At 34.1% G+C, this 18484-nt stretch overlaps 1 protein-coding gene across 2 annotated transcripts in view; it reads right to left on the reverse strand.

Annotated features, from left to right (window-relative positions):
- Window positions 1–9: 9 nt before the first annotated feature.
- LOC143918707 (transmembrane protein 192) overlaps window positions 10–18484 on the reverse strand; it is a 35212-nt gene continuing 16737 nt past the window's right edge. The window contains exons 1-5 of one of the 2 annotated variants that reach the window (XM_077440714.1): window positions 12089–12960; window positions 6914–7159; window positions 5078–5357; window positions 2511–2674; window positions 10–2435 (exon numbers count right to left, since the gene is read on the reverse strand). In XM_077440714.1, the coding sequence (XP_077296840.1) occupies window positions 2289–2435; window positions 2511–2674; window positions 5078–5357; window positions 6914–7159; window positions 12089–12169 (918 nt within the window). In that variant the 5' untranslated portion in view covers window positions 12170–12960 and the 3' untranslated portion in view covers window positions 10–2288. Of the gene's footprint in view, window positions 2436–2510; window positions 2675–5077; window positions 5358–6913; window positions 7160–12088; window positions 12961–18484 lie in introns of those variants that run through there. The other variant, XM_077440716.1, reaches the window with a different exon arrangement.

Genomic DNA, 18484 nt, shown 5'->3' on the forward strand with positions numbered 1-18484 from the left:
CGATTAAGAAATAGAGTAAACGTTTAAAATTAATATTGAAAAATACATATTACATATTTAAAATAAAATACTCATACAATATACATATATTTTTCAAAAACACACAATAAAAAGTAAATAATACTTCAATATGAAGTCTCTTTACGAGCGTGCACACCAACTTTCATCATTTTTTTTATAAAAAATAATACGCTAACGTTCACACACACACACACATAAACCACGTAATCTTACAGTACGTCGAATGTAAATTTGTCGGAATGGTACATAACAGATAGCAAAAACAATGTAACATCCGTCTACACACTTACATACATATATTATACAGTCAAATTAGGATATTGTCGAATATTTACATTGTTCAAAGTTTGCAAATAGAGAAATGATTCGATAAAATTACATATACCTGTCATTCATACTATCAAATTAAAAATATTTTTGCAATATTCACTGAAGTGTAAGATACAAAATAATAATACGACGAAAAACAATAGTTATATGCTCACGCGTCAATCAATTTTATATATATATATATATAATGCAAATCATAATGTGCCATAGTATTTTTTTATATAATTACATAAAGTATATGCATAATGCGATAAAAAAAATTAAACTACACACATAGAGCCTAACTATTACATACATATATAATCTCTATAAACCTAAATCAATTTTAAGTATATTTTTTTTATAACAAGATAATGAATAGGTCAATAAATAAACTTAAAAATGCATTGTGAAATAATATTAGCTTCATTTATGATGTCTTTTCTTCTATAAGTCAAAATAATTCTTTACTGTTTCTTACAATATTACTAGTCATCAGTCTTGTTTGAAAGAAAAAACGAAAAAAAAAAACAATAATGTTAATTCAAAATAATCATTGTAATGATTTCTGCAACTTCTAATGGTAACTATAACACATACATATGTATATAGAGCTGGATATATGTAAGTTAAAAGTTCTGATTTGAAATGATTTCTTTGATAAATTACTACAATATTATTATGCTTTTCTGATTTGTTCTGATACAATACATAAATAACAACTATTTGGTTCGTCTATATGGGCTGCAGCCCTCCCAGTATGGTACAAATGCATGCTATTTTTGCTGTCTATATGGACCGCAGGCTGCAGACCTCCCAGTATAGTACATATGCATGCTATTTTTGTCTGCATTTGACCACCGGTATGGTCTACGAGCTACTACAGCTCAATTAATCTATGCAGCCCCCCACTTATGAATTCTCACGAGCCGCCACTGATAATAGCCTAACATTTTAAATCAGAAAGTGATGTTTACCAAATCCCATACTCACATAAAAATTATAGGCTATAGATGAAAGAAGTTCTGTATAACAGTCCAACTGAATCGATTAACAGACCATCAAAACTACACAAATCTTTTTTTGACGTTTTGTATCAGAGGTATTAAAATAAGGTGACCATTCGTACTGATTTTACCAGGACTGTACTGGTTTTTACAAGATCTGTCGTGAGATAAAACCAGTACACTTTATATGTAATAGAATTTTTTTAGCTAATAGAAGTCTTTGGCGAAAATTATGTCTCCTACAAAAATATTAGCAAATTAGTCAAATATTGTTTCCATTAGGAACAAATGCACCAGCCGAAGGATTTTTTACTTTGATGAACAATATATAGACCAGTGATAAAACGAAATTGTACGTTGATACCTTAAAATGTTTTCGAATTACTTAACCAGTCTTGGGTAGAATTCTATAAGAGCATTCAAAAAAATGGATTTATTTTTTTATAAATGTGTGTCCATGATTCTTTAATCTTCGTTTTCAATAATTTAAGTTTTTGAAAAAAATGGTCACCTTATATTAAAAGTTTGCGTATCACTTACATATAGAGGTTAGATCCTTTTCGCAGAATGTCATCCAAATATACAGCGATACATTTGCGTTTATTTTACAAACTATTTATAGACTGACAAATGCGCAATTCTACCAAAAGTACAATTCTTCCAAACAGAACATATCTGCACCACATGTAGACACATTCGCATACATCATCGATGATTTTAAAACAGATTAAGCGAAAAGAAAGTCAACACACACAATACTAATTAAAATTAATGACTACTAATGATAATGATAATAATAATATTCACAAAATAAAGTACGTAGCGTAATATACATAATACATGTTGTATAGTTTTTACTATGTTTCTATTACACAGTTATTATTGTCACTCGGAAATCGCCAAAACTGTTACATCCCATAGTAGAATCCGAATAGCAAAACTACACCATCATTAGGACGATTTTTCCAAGGAACCCGTGTTGGATTGAGACGACGCAGTCGTCTGCTGATGCTGCAACGTGCGCAATTGTGCCGTCGTCGACGACAATTTATTACTCAACTTTTCATTGTGCTCCCTCAGATGACGTATCAGATCAGCCTAAAAATAGCAAACAAAACCTATCAATTGACTTCCTTATCTAGTAGACGTATCGTCGGGCTAAATTTTACGCACCTGTCGGGCGAGCAAGTCCGCGGTCTGCGTCAAAGTTTGGCTGAGTGGTGACGAGGTCGACTGCAACGGGCTGGTCCTGTTTTGTTGGGGGTTTGCAGCTTCTACGAGATGATCTCTCTGAACGTCGGGTCTCTGTTGCGATTTGTTGAACGCCGCTACTTTGGCTGAAAGCGTAGAGAGTTACGTGAAACCGGTGTTTTATAATGCAGAATTAAAATTAGATGCGAAGCTTGAGCCGTCAATCAACATGGCGTGACAATGATAATGAATATAAATTCCAACAAAATAATCTCACAGTAAACATTTCGCAAAGCACTATGTATTTGCCGTGATATAATTTATTTTCAATGTGTGTATGTCTGCTCTACTTTCAGAACATGTATTCAATTTAGTAAAATTGATGGTACTTCATGTCTAGACATTAACGTCATGAACGTGTGATAAAAGAACGGCACACGGTATATTTTCCTTTTACATTATCAATGTTTGTTAGACTGGTGAAGTCATTCAATTAGAATACAATGCAAATCTGACAGATTGGAAATCATATGGTAATCAAAAACGTCTTAAATAGCTTGGCCATGAGTGTGTTAGAGATGGCACAATATCATATGATTGCTATAAAGGATTGGGCCTGGTAAATGTGCGAGTTATCTTGATAGCCTCGGTCGTGTGCATCAACTTAAAAATTTAAACAATACTAAGGTCTTTATGGTCTGATAATTTTTTTTTCCTTACACGGCCGAAGCAGAAGTGTACATATTTATGTGATTGAATAAATATGCTTTTTTGTCGTCCGATGAATGTGGATCTAAAGTCTACATATACGGAAGATGATCAAGTTAAAAAAACATAATACTTTTAATAAATATTTGTTTCCACATGGAAGTCAAAGCAATGCCAGTCAATTTGTCAAGGCAAATATGATTTTTGAATGTTTGTAATTATATTTAATACTAGTGTTTTTACCAGGCTTCGCTCGGTATTTGTAATATAAGCCGCTTAAACATGGCCAATCTAATAGTAAACATTTTATTAAATATATTTGAATAGATTTATTTTATTTGAGTATTTTCTTTTGTTTTTTTTTTATTAAATTGAACGTCACGGATTCTACGAACCAAACAAACAAAAATACATACAAAGTCTTTTTCGAAATTAGATATTAGACTAGTCTAATTGTATGGCATTGCTCAGGTGGTTGAAAGTTGAAAAAAGCTTGTAATAAGGCTACTGGCCACTAAACGTAATCGTCTCCAAAATTTTTGCATTCTTAAACGTGTTTATTACGATTATTTTTCACCGTCGAACTATCGGAAGCGATTTAAATTTCTATCGGTGACCAAGCCGCGCAAAATGGCAAAGTTTCAAACCGATCGGAAGAATATAGGAGTATTGCCAGAACCGTTAGCGAAGTGAAACATATAAAATCCTTATAAAAATGGAGCTATTTTAGAAAATTCATAAGTATATGTCCTGGCTAAGAATTAAAAAAAATATATATTTTATTTCGAGTATTACAAAATCTTTGTCGACACATGTTAGTGCATCATTTAATTCGGTCACTTCCTGCCGTGTCAAAGACCTATGTATTCAATAGTACTAAAAATACTTCTCCAATTTAAACCACAAGGAATTGGATCGGCTCAAAAAAGTATATATGTACATATCTAATATCTAATATATAATTTCGAAAAAGACTTTGTATGTAACTATTGTTGGTTCGTAGAAAAACAAATTAATATTCAAATAAACTTAAATAAAATAAAACTATTCAAATAAATTTCATAAAATGTTTACTATTAGATTAGCCATGTTTATGCGGTTTATATTAAAAATACTGAGTGAAGCCGGGTAAAACCACTAGTCTAATATATAATTTAGAAAGAGACTTTGCATGTATGTTTGTTTATTTGTTTGGTTCGTAAAATCCGTGACGTTCAATTAAATAAAAAAAAAACAAATGAAAATTCAAATAAATTAAAATAAAATAAAACTAATCAAATAAACTATTAGATTAGCCATGTTTATGCGGTCTATATTAAAAATACCGAGTGAAGCCGGGTAAAACCACTAGTCTAATATATAATTTAGAAAGAGACTTTGCATGTATGTTTGTTTATTTGTTTGGTTCGTAAAATCCGTGACGTTCGATTTAATAAAAAAAAAAACAAATGAAAATTCAAATAAATTTAAATAAAATAAAACTAATCAAATAAATGTTTACTATTAGATTGGCCATGTTTAAGCGGTTTATATTACAAATACCGAGCGAAGCCGGGTAAAAACACTAGTGTACTATAAATCAAAGTACGATTCAAAAACCGAAATGAGCCTAAACATTTAGGCCATCGTCGATTTGTACTATTCAATCAAATCCTTATGTTCACTATCAAAACCGTGACACATTGACCGTGACCGCCCACACAAAAGTACCATAGTTGCAAAACGGCAAGGTTCACACTTAATATTTCGATCAGACACGTTATCTAAAACTCATATGACAGTATAATATAGGGGCAACCTTGCGGATAAAATGCGTGCCGAATAATAGCCACGACACTTACACATGTACATTCCGTGGATGGCGGAAAGGATGACCGTCTCTACCCAAATGAATCCGGTGACGTAGGACACGGGGGCGACAAAGCCACCTTTGGCACACTGTTCGATGAAGTTGTCCGGATAGAAGTGCTGGACCAGCGTTTGGATTATGAGGAGGAAAGCGTTCCACAAGGACACAACATATATCGGCGCTCTGTGCAGCGTATACGTCTGCTGATAGAATTCCAGGTAGCCGCTTATCCTCATGTTATGGTGGGTCTTCTTCAGTATGTAATCGGTTATCTGTAACATGAAACGGTGAGGATTGAAATACGTATTCGTATGTTTGACATTGGACTTTTGCACGTTTGAAAATTACGATTGTTTATACGTTCATATTCAAATTTAAAAAAAATGCACATCTGTGTTTGTGGTTTGACAACGTTGATTCAATTATCAATTGAGTGAATCATTTCGTATGGTCGTAAATAAATTTATGTGGTGTCGAAAACCATTTTTTTATTATAATAGAGAGTGCTATTAAGTCAATATTTGAGAACGCTCTCACATCTTACATTGGTGCAAGAATTATATGGTAACGTAACATGTAATTTTTTGTTATATGCAATGAGAAATAACCTATAAGTGAAGTAAAAATATGTATATATGAGAGCTAATGAGAGCCTATAATGCAAATTTAGGCTTTAGATTTTAAAACTGAAAGGTATGTTAAAATCTTGGTATTTTTATATCATTACTATAACTGTTGGCACGATTTGGATATTATTAAACCCAAATGGGTCGTTTCCTGTCAGAATTGGCAGATTTTATAATATGTGACTATGTTGTTGAGATATTTGCAAACAAAATTGGCATCAATATATTTACATATGTACATAAATCCAAATAATTATTATTTTCTTTAATCCTTTCGATTCCTTTAAGAGGAATATTCCAAGAGACCACTGGGGAAGTAATTACCTTACACAAGACTCTTCATTACATGCTATAAGCGTTCAAAAAATAACAGGTAATTTAAAGTATTCTAAAATACACTACTTAACATATATACAGTTTTGGCTCAATTATATACTTTTCTTAGTAAATTACTGAAAAACTGCATTTCTCAATGTGTACTGAATCTTATTATGGTTCGGCCGGGTTCGATCCCATGAGCTGACCTTGATTGAAAATAATTTTTCTGAGTATATTTGTAGTGCTGTTGGTGAGACCTGGTTAATTGTGACTCCAAGTCAATCGTTTCTAATCAGAGTTTGCCAATTTTCTCTGATTTCATTGATGAAACGGTTCCCGATTAAAAATTGGCTAAAAACCTTCCTACCTACTATTTCACCACTATTTGAGTATGATTAATGTACAATTCATAGATTTCTCGTTAATTTGCGAGTTTTCACTGTCTCGTAATTCAGCGACTTGTATAAAAAAAATGCTGTATTGTTTGTAATTGGCCAGGAAGGCGCGGTGGCCTTCCTGGTATAAAAATGTAATAAAATAAAATAATGTATGCACATACATACATGAATTATTACTGACAAAACAGACAGGGCAGCAAATTTGATTGAAATGAACCGTTCATTCTCTATATGCACTTCCAATAAAAGTTTTAGTGTGTTCTAAGCATTGAAAACCTCTATTACATACAAACATAGAACAGGAAAGTATTTGACATGAAAAATATTCTCATTTAAATACATACAATCGAATTTACAACACTGCAAAGAGACTGTTCTAATAAACAATAACATTTTGTATATATTCAGCTATACATATATACACTAGGATGAGTAGATTTTACATACATACATACAAAAGTATGCCAGTTAAAGCGATGAACTCACCAATGTGAAGAACCAAAATGCAGCGTGCAAATACAGCATTATAAAGTAAGCTCGACATCTGTGCTCCAAGTCGGGCTCTCGCACGGCCAAAACGATACCGACTATCGATATGGTCGTCGAAATCAACAAATGTAATGCACAATGCTTGATCGTCTTCAGGGGCACGAAATGATGAGGCTGCGCCGGCTGTGAAGGGTTCACGAGATGACCGTCTTCCTCCGCTGAAGAGTTGAAAAACGTCGCACCCTAAAAATCAAACAATAATGTTAGTTGGCAACTAATAAACAATATTAATCAGCAACTTTCAACCGTAATTGAAGTCCAACACTGATAATAATATTATTATTTTTATTTTCACCACAAATGTGACTGTGGTATGTATGTACATTCATCGTTTATGATAAATTGTTTTTTTTTCTAACATTCAAATCTACCATTTTTATCAAATTCGAGGTTTTTAACCTCAATATAATGTGTTGGTGTAATTAAATGGATATTTAAGGTCTGAATTGGTTGATTATTATTTTCAACATAAAGTGATTCATTCCTGTGATAAATTTGAGTATTTTCCAAACAGATGCTCGATAATATGTTACAAATGAATCGTTGGCTTTAAAATAGTTAATTAAAAACGAGGTTGATTTAAAATTTAGTACAAGTATTATAATCTAACTACAAATGTAAGTCCATTTTTATTATGTCTCCACTGCAATTTTAGCATTAGACGCTATCTTGAATTAAATTATGGTAATAAACATGAATTATTGACTTAAAATAAAACGCTTGTGCGACACAAAATTATATTTAACTTAATAGCACTACTCGTCGAGACTATTTTGAAGCAAAATGTCTCATCGACTCACTCGTCTCCGCAATATGTTATTAATATAAATTATTCATAAATAATCTACGAGAGTAGGCTGACCATTCCAATCCATTTCCACGACACTCACAAATGCATGAATATTGAATATATAAGCTTATTCAATCAAATATTTATGTTCGGTATGAAAAGGTTTTGCATTTCAAAATATTATTCTTTATATAAAAATAAGTACATATATTGTACAGAAAGGGTCAAAAAGGCCTTGTAGTAATAAGCAGAGACCGAGGGACAAGATGCTGGATGGCTAAAAAAATGGTTCACTATTGTCAATTTCTATTGTTAATCATTTTATTTGCTCTCCTGCTTTCTTGATCAAAGGCTTTGGAGGGATGCGTTTCAAATAACAATAGATAACTCCATTAGTGTTCAAAGAAAAAGGGCAAAATAGCATGGTTTTTATAAGAAATTTACAAAAGTGAAAAGCATCCACCGTTTAAGACTGGTCGTAAGTAAAGGACAGATTGGGATCAGGGCAGATGGTTTTGCTGTTGTTAATTTCGTAGAAAAACCATATTTTACAAGCTTTTTTGCTCTCTTGAACGGTATATTGTTATTTACAATTGTCCCGATTTTTAGTCATAATGTTGGGTTAACACGATGCAAGTAGCTTGGACGTTACTCACAGAGTGGCTACAGGTGATATTCGATTTCGGCGTTCAAAAACGGATGGATCACCTGTTGCCACGCTGCGAGTAACGTCCAAGCTAATCGCAACGTGTCAGCCGGTATAAGGAACGGATACTCGTTAGGGAAATTCCAAACAACAAAACACGTTCTAAAAATTCTGAAAGCAATAGAGCAAGAAAAAAAGGTTTTCTGTACAATTACAATTTTTATATAAAAATTAACAATAACTATAACGGCAAAAAACTCCAATGACCATCTGCCCTCTAGTCATAAGTGGAGGTAGGACTGGAAGCGTGCCGTTCATTATTAATTGTTCACTGTGCTTTGTTCAATTTTATGAAGAACCTTTTTTTTGCACTCTAGCTTTGTAAATAGACCCAAAACGTACTGATTCCTGGAAAAATCATGTTTCCGGTCTGCTCTTTAGTCATAAGTAGAGGTAGAACCGGAAGCGTGCCGTTTATTATTCAATTGTTGTAAATCCTTTGTAAAACAGGTTCGGCAAACCTTTAACAATGGATTTACAACATTTGAACAATAGACAGCCCCCTCAGGGTCCGGGCTTTAGTCATAAGTAAGGTTCGGCGCGACCCAGGGCTATTTGGACAAAAAATGGGTTCATCATTGTCTATTACAATGGCCAACCTTTTTTTGTTTGCTCTCTAGCTTTGTATTTTGTTGTAATCGACAATGGTGAACACATTTTTTTAGTCGCACCGATCTCTGGTCATAAGTAAGGATAGGCGCTTGGGTTCTATTTCCCAGGAAAGAGGGGTTGCCTATTGTAAATTTCTATTGTAACCTTTTCTAGCTTTGTAGGACAGTCCAATCCTTAGTCATAAGCAGACTTAGGAGGCGAAGATGCTGCCATAAAATAACAATAGACCTATCTATTTTCGAGAAAGCAGGGGAGCAAAAAAACATGGTTGACTATAATAATTGACAATAGTGAACCATTTTTTTAGCTATTGAGCTTCGTATCCGCCGGTTCCTGGTCATAACTAGTCTTCGGCGTTTGAGCGTGCTTTTGGAACAAAAAATGGGAGTTTTGGGGCTATTTTACAGGAAAGAGGGCAAACTACAAAGCTAGAGAGCAAAACAAAAAGGTTCACCATAAAAATGAACAATGGTGCGCAGGGTTGCGCCGAAGCTTAGTCAGAAGTGAGGACGGCGGTCAGGTTGGTCGACGGCTAAAAAAATGGTTCACTATTGTCAACCATTTTTTTTTGCTCTCCAGCTTTCTCGGACAATGGAGAGGTCTATTGTTATTTTATGGCGGAAACCTGACCGCCGCTCTTTAGTCATAAGCAAAGATCGGCGTTGGGACGATGCTTTTGGCACAAAAATGGTTCACTATTGTAAACCATTCTTTTTTCTCTCTCTTGCTTTGTATACTGATGAAGCGATCTATTGTTATTTGACGAGAACCCAGCCAACGCTGAAGACTAGTCATAAGTGAATGTATTTATTTTTTAAATAAATATTGAACTGTTCCGGTTTTATTTCCAGCTATAAACAACAAGGAAGAGATCCATTAAAGCATTTTTATAAATCAACAATTAACTGAAACGATCAAATTCCATTTTGAAATCGGAAATATTATACGAAATGTAGATTCAATAACACACGTGCAAAATATCCATCATAAAATAATTAGGGATAAAGCTCAAGACTCTTCACTAATTGTTCGAGGTGATTGCGCGTAAAATTGGCGATGATTGTAAATGTGGAGGGACGGAGCGGAAAGTGCAAATATCAGAAAGTGGAATCTATTGGAATATCATTTACTGGCAAGTAAGTTTAATGAAAGAGATTCAAAGGGGTTACGATATTCATCAAGTACTTTTTCAGACACTAGATCTCAAAAACACCATATTTTCAACTTAAATCTTGAGTTCTACAATTATCAGCGAAACAAATGGTTAATTATGACACACCTGTATAAATTGTTTTCAATCTACTGACAGCCACGCAATACATTCGATCGCACATAACAGTTTCAAATTACAGGTGGCATCTAATTGCACCGTCTCAATTGTACACGTACATATGTAATAGCACTTAAAACAAAGCTTTTTTATTCTTGAAACCCTCAAAGAACTAACAAACTTGGTTACGATTTTTACAAATCCAGAAAAGGTTATCGATCTCTAAGATTTGCAGAACGTGACATTTTTTCAATGCTTCTCAATGTTCTGCAGGTAATCATCTGCTTTTGAAATTCAATTCGACAATGTCAGAATTATTAATGAGATGTCATCACTAGAGGTAGGATAGTCACAGTGCTATCCATTGTTCGGCAAACCTTTAACAATGCATTTACAACCTTTGAACAATACACGGCCCCCTCAGGCTCCGGTGACTAGTCATCACTCGTACATTCGAAAAATTTCTACATACTTATTTGGCAATAGAAAATTCAAGGATCGATAATTACTAAGATCACGAGTGTCTTCAATCCCCTCATTACCTCAATACATTTGGTTTCACAATGTGGTACAAAGTTTTAAGGTTGGAATCACAAGGTTTTTTCTTTTTGAGCTCATAAAATATCAACCAGCAGAATAGACTAGTGGTTAGTATATAATGCTTTGTACAATATTTTTGGCCTGGAAGGCGAATCGGGGCTACCTGTTAGGCCATCCTGGTATAAATAAAAAAAAATTTAAAAGTCCATTTTATAAGTAAATGTGTATTTAAAAATATTTTTTTTCATCAAAAAAAGTATCAACATTTCAAAAAAATTGTTTGCACTTCTAAATGACGGATACAGATCGCATTAGAAACTTTGCTTTGATCATTGAAAAAAATATTAGCTACTTAAAAAGCGGATGTTTGCTACTTATGTATATGTGTATTACAATGACCAAAATACGAACCGACAACGACCAACGCTTCTCTCTACTGGATTCCTTATTTCTTACACTTCGGCTTGCGACCTTCGAACTTACGACCTTGGCTTCGAAACTACGACCCGACATCACCATTCATATTCAAACGTAATACGTAAACAAAAGTAAAATTTTTGACAGTTGACAGTTGTCAATAGCGGAAGACTGCAACGTTATCACTTTTTGTATCTATTCTAATGCTAAAATCTATTCTTTCGAATGATCGTTTCATATTTTTAAACACCTCTTTTATTTAATGGTCACTTTATAATGCAAATTTTTAATGCAGTTAAATCGTATCCTTTAAATATTCACCACTTCAGTATTTCAAGACAATTGCAAGATATACTTTAGCAGAAAGGATTTGTTGAATTTTAATCGTATAAACTAGTAGTTGGTTAAAACCAAAAATTATATTATAAACGATTTAATATTTAGCTCAATTGACCGTACGCTGATGTACAATTTACTGTTACAGATCAACTTCAAATGAAAAATTTCTTATTGCAATATTCAAAGTAGCAGTATTCTATTTGTGTTAGACAGATACTTTAAATTGGACATAATGGATAGATATTTTAAATTGGAACCTCATCAAAATGAAACACTTCTTATAGACTTGTGCCTATCATAAGTCAAATTGAAGTGCTACTTTCCAAAGTGGATGAAGAACACATTTAGCACTGCAATATATTGACAGCGTTTAAGAACAGCTGACACATACCACGTGGAGGCTACTGTGAGGAGCACTGAATCGGAAGAATACTTTACAGCAGCAGTGGTGGTAGTAGTGGTGGCCGGAGTGGCGTTGGCGTCCAGTTTGAGAGGATCGAGCTGGATCTCCTGGGTCATGCTACCGGAGCAGGAGAACCGTCAGAGGAAGAGTTGAAATCCGATATTCGGATGTACGAACGTGGATTCGGACATGCGTCGTTCGCAACACTGAAGAAGAAGACACCGCGATGGAACCACGTAGCAATACTTCGTGTGGCCAATAAGGCGTGCTTGAGGAAATGGCCAGGCCTCGAATAGAGGTCAGAAGCAAAGCGTATCAGATGTATGGGTGAGTGTGTGTGTCTACACCACGTACACACACAAAAGAAGATGATGATGATGATGGTTAAGAAGACGAAAAAATAGATACAATGCGAAAGTTCGACGGAAGTGCACTATCTCGAAGAAATGGAGTGGTTCAGATGTGGAGCACCGACGTCAAAGCGGTAGATAAGGTACACATTTCACAACTCTCTACCATCCATCTATCTACCCGAGCACCTGCTGGAAATTTAGATTTGCAATTAATCGCAAGCACGGATGATAGTCTGTGTGTGTGTGTGTGTGTGTGTAGATTAAAAGTGCTTAAAATGTAGTGGGCGTGTGGGTCAATAAAATGTGGCGATAAAAAAGTATCGAATCAAAATTTAAAATAGTAGCAATGACTCGACAGTCGACGCTTCACTTTTCTAGATGGTTATTTTGGCGAATGTTTTTGAATCTCATCGTGTTGACTAAAGTGATTCGAAGTAAACAGTGTAGGGATGGTATGGAGAGTAAAACTGTTACCGACAAATAAATGTAAGTACATAGTTCGAGGTAAATAATGGAAGGATGGTATGGAAGACAAAACCGGTACAGATAAATGCAACATTGCCATTTCACAAAAAAACCTTGTAAAAAAAGTAAATTCATACTCAATTTGGTAGCAATGTTATCAGTGACGTGTTATCAGTATTGACATCCAGTGGGTTTCCGGAAACCCTTTGTTTAAAATTTAAACCTGTTGTTAAATGTCTTCATAAACTTTAAACGTGCTTCCGAATTATAAGCAATGGGATGTATTTTTAGAAAAGATAAATACAAGTTAAATATTAGCGTACTTGTGGATCTCAATAGGGGGGGGGGATTGGATCTACATATGTATGTACATAGTATGTAGAACTTTAACTTGTTCGTTTACAAAAACCCCTGAACATCTTGCGTTATAAACTTATAACTAGAGGTAGGATAGTCACAGTGCTATCCATTGTTCCATTGTTGTAAATCCTTTGTAAAAAAGGTTCGGCAAACCTTTAACAATGCATTTACAACCTTTGAACAATACGCGGCACCTTCTGGGTCCGGTGACTACTTATAACTAGAGCGCGGATAGAGACCGTGTTTTTTCCAGGAATCGGGGCGGTTTGGCTCTATTTACAAAGCTAGAGTAAAAAAAAGGTTCGGCAAACCTTTAACAATGCATTTACAACAATTGAACAATGAACGGCGCGCTGTGGGTCCGCTCTTTACTTATAACCAGAGGTAGGCTTTTCAAATTGTTAACCTTTTTTTTGCTCTCTAGAAAGTAAAAAAAAGGTTAACAATAGAAATTGACAAAAGGATCCCATTTTTTTCTGTGCTGGCCCATTTCCGCGCCGACCTCTGGTTATAACTAGAGGTCGGAATCTGAAGGGGCCGGAATCACGCCGCCTATTGTTCCATTGTTGTAAATCCTTTGTAAAAAAGGTTCGGCAAACCTTTAACAATGCATTTACAATCTTTGAACAATAAACAGCCCCTTCAGATTCCGGTCTCTAGTTATAACTAAGGATCGGCGCCAGAGTGCTTTTGCACAAAAAATATATAGTCAACCTTTTTTTTTGCTCTCTAGCTTTTCAGGACAATAGTAATCAACCCTATTTCCTGGGAAAAAAAAACTGAGCGCCGAAGTCTGGTTATAACTAAAGGCCGGATAACCAAGGTGCCGTCTTGAAAAAAACGGACCCAGAGGGTGCTGTGTATTGTTCATTGCATTGTTAAAGGTTCGCCGAACGTTTTTTTTTTGGACTCTAGCTTTGTAAATAGAGCTAAACCACCCCGATTTCTGGAAAAAGCACGGTGTCTATCCGGTGTCTAGTTTTAACTAGTGAGCGGACCCAAAGCGCGCCATTCATTGTTCAATTGTTGTAAATGCTTTGTTAAAGGTTCGTCGAACCTTTTTTTTGCACTCTAGCTTTGTAAATAGAACCAAACCGCCCCGATTCCTGGAAAAAGCACGCTCTCTATCCGCGCTCTAGTTATAACCATTTCTACATAGCTTTAAATGACCATGGACAAATTGGTCACAATAAGAACCAATCAAGCATAATTCTTAAAAAAAAAAAAAATGATTTCCAGGGATATTTACATATTATTATAATCGAGAGACAAATTTGTTTTCGAGAATTTTTTGTTGGACAGTCATTTTACTTTCTGTCTGCGGAGTGTTCAAGTGTTTTCTCTCCATTGCAAATGTAACCCGTTGCCTTCTGGAGGTCACAGAAAGGAAAGCAGGGAAAGTTAATATCATATATCGATGTTGAATTACAGATCCATCATTACATCTTCATCAAATAATGCCCTTCCTTACCAGTCTACATACTTGCATATATTAAAGTGCTTCAAAAATAACTAATGCTAGATAAATAGAAGAAATTAAATTCAGATACAAAGGAAAAATTCTGCCAATATTTATAAATTAATAATACTAGAAACCATAAAAGTATATGTATGTACATACATAGGTAACATATACAGCTGAATAGAGGTCAATTAAAAAAAATACATACGTAAATCTAGAACAAATGTATTTAAAAAGGACCTTTACAGTACTTTTACCTTTAAATCAACCTATACGTGCTATCAAATTCAATGAACCACAACTATCGGTCTGGAATTTCCAAATTGGAAACTTTTGGAAACAATTTAACACGGTCACTGTAACATTACGACAGTTACGTTATCTAGTACAAATACATATGATAACATTTGCATAATTCAATATAGCATTTTAAACAAGTTGACTAAATACATAATATGTAACAGTAAATACCCAATTTACACCTAATCTAACGGGAAGGCATTTAAATTTACATCGGCCGTGTGTGTAAACAACTTTTTATCTATAATTAGGGTGACCCATATTTCTTTGGAGAAAATAAAGGGCGCATAAAGATTCGTTTTACAGCTTGCTTTATGATTTATTATAAAAATATTAGCGCAAAAAATAAATTTATAGGCGTTTAAACAATTAAAATCCGACAAAACGAGAGGGTGGCGGAAAGGTAAATATACAAGGCTACATACCATAAGACGTCAAGATAGTCAAAATTGTAGCATTTTCAAACTTGTCTATTATCATTATTTTTCACCATCGTATTGGCATAATTGATTTGAATATTAATTGTTGACCAAACGGCGCAAAAGGGCAAAGTTTCAAAACGATCGGAAGAATGTAGGATATAATATAATGTGTTGTCAGATCAATATAGAAGAGCATTGTAAAAAAAATTGATATATTTTTGACTTTCGAAATTCGCTAGATAATCAATTATGTATTTTAAAAATCACAATTAATCACTCACTTTTGGTATAACAATACTAGATTTTGAATTAAAGACTGTAAAGCCGAAAAACTGTAAAAATTACGCATTTTCTTAAACGCTTATCTAATATATAATTTCGAAAGAGACTTTGTAAGTTTCTATCTTTGGTTGGGAACTTCGTAAACCAAACTAAGTTTCTATGACGACAATTCAATTGGTGGAATATTAAATGTTTTATGATTCAAATACATTTAATAAAAAAACAAATGAATATTTACTATTAGATTCGCCATGTTTACGTTGTTTATATTACAAATACTGAGCGGTATTACAAGCAGGGTAAAACCACTATAATAGTATCTCATAAAGAAAAAAAATCCCAAAAAAAATCATTGTCGTATTCAAATTTTGTAGGTCAAATTTAGTAAAGATTGATTAGTCTCCGATTCGCTCCGATAATATTTTTTTTGTTCCACAATGTAATTATTACTTAATACAGGTTTGGTAAAATTTATGATTTGCATCTTTAAATATTTCAGTGTTAATATTTTGATCGATAGTCGACATTACAAAATAAAGGACAAAATGGCAATTTTAGAATATAAATAAATCTAAAGGACAGAGCAGTGAATTAAATGACTGTCCTCTTAAATAAAGAACGTATGGTCAGCGTATCTACATATGCATAATATGTATGTAATACATACGATAGTATAAATGAGTAAAAATTGTGATCAATCAGCGTCACGACTCATCGCTGGCGGCTTTGAAATGTGACACTGCGAGAAAGTCATAAAACTGCAATAAAACCGGTAATCATCACAATCATCATTTGCATAAGCAAAAGTGCATCTAATGACCCGAGAACGATCGTTTATCGCAATTACATAGTGTCTCAGGTCAGTGCAGATCACTGATGACGATCGAGGTCATCGTCGTACCAGTTAAAAAAAAAAAACAGATAAAGTAAAAATCAACGATAAAAGATTCACCGTTCGTATCATCAACGCAGCATCTCACATCTGGTTTATATGTATGTAACTGTAGTCTTCACAATCTCCAACAAAAGTTTGGGTTGTGATTGTTTGGTTTTTTTTTCTTCTCTTTTTCACGGTCGTTCCGTGTCATTGTTGTTCGCCAAAATGGCGGGAGCACGTGGGCGTTGCATTTTGGCAAAAATTAGAATGATTTCCAGTCGTCATTGTCCCGATTCGAATCGATCGAGGAGAGGACAAATGATAGTGATTATATGAAGGTTCAACGGTCGGAAGGTGTGGTCTTATGTACATATCAGCTGATTAAAATACATACTTCATTTCATTAACCTAACAGTAGAAAGAAAAATACGCGATTTCTATTGGTCTGCTAAGATGTTTTAATCAATAGAAATCGAGATACCCAAGAGAGTTTGTTTAATGCCAAAATCAGTAGAGAGGTGATTAGTGAGAGGATGATTTAATTGCAGTTATATACCCCCAGGTCTATTTTTATTATGCAGTTTATATTTAATGCAGAATAGACTAGTGGCTAGCATATAATGCTTTGAACAGAGTGGTCACGGGTTCAAATCCCACTGGTTTCTAGTGGCCAGACCTTGGATTTGTGACTCCAGGTCGATCGTTTCCTATCAGAGTTTACCAATGTATCTGATTTTCATTGAAACGGCTCCAACAAATTGGCAACCTTACCCATTTTCTTGCAAAATCTCGAGTTTTCAGCAATCTTGAATTGTATAAAATGCTGCAAATTTAAAAATTTGACCATTAATGTATCTTTAAATATTAATTGATATGTATTTACCATATTTACCAAATTCGCTGAATTGTTTAAAAATTCTGCAAATTTACAAATTTGACCATAGATGTCTCTGTGGGTGTTAATTGATATGTATTTACTTTGTATAATACTTGTATCAAATGTACAATGTTTCTGGCCAGGAAGGCGCTTTTGGGGTACCTATTGGGCCTTCCTGGTATATATTAAAAATAAATAAATAAAAGCAAATTATTAAAAAAAAAAATGATAATTTCGGAAATTATTACCGTAACGTTGCACCGCTGTAGTTTATATACGCTACGTACGAAATCGGGTGTTTCCCGCGTTTTGTCGCATGGCAACGTTATCACGTATCCGTGTCGGTGTTGAGAAAGGTAAAGGTAAGCCCAACCGGCCTTGTTTTGGGCAAACACGGACCGCGGCCAGTACAATGCGGCTCAAATCAGGCGAGATTGAGCGTTCTTGATCGATTTCCCCCACCATCCTTTCCAAACTTTAATGACAAGTACATTGGAACGCATCCCAAGTTTTTTTATGCAATATTTTTTGTAGTCAAGTATCATGACTTTCATTTTGTATCACACTTGCACAACGAATTAAGCCAAAGCTTGTATTCAGCTCGCTCATAGCTCTAAATGCGTGCGTTCGAGCAAGATGCAATGTCAAAGGTTACGCGATATTGAAATGTCAAATTTTTTCAAAGATAATAACCTCCCAAAATCGAAATCCATTGTACTGTGACTTTTAGGCCAGGATTAGGGGATGTGAGAAGATTCCGAAAAATCACTGTCAGTTTTTGAGATAATAAATATGTATACGTATATGTAAATATAATATGCAATTATATTATAGAAGATTAAATCATTTAATAATATAGGATCTTTATAAATTGCATTTTTTCAGTATAATATACATTAAAAAGCAAACAATGTTGAAGTAGTTAAAAGTGTCAGATGCAGAATTCTTTGGGATATACATATGTAAGTATGTATGTAAACGCTGAAGATATGAGGTTTTTAATTATAACTATTGAATTCAATACAGCAGTCTT

This window comes from Arctopsyche grandis, chromosome 11 (assembly GCF_051622035.1).
Source record: "Arctopsyche grandis isolate Sample6627 chromosome 11, ASM5162203v2, whole genome shotgun sequence".
Classification (NCBI taxonomy): domain Eukaryota; kingdom Metazoa; phylum Arthropoda; class Insecta; order Trichoptera; family Hydropsychidae; genus Arctopsyche; species Arctopsyche grandis.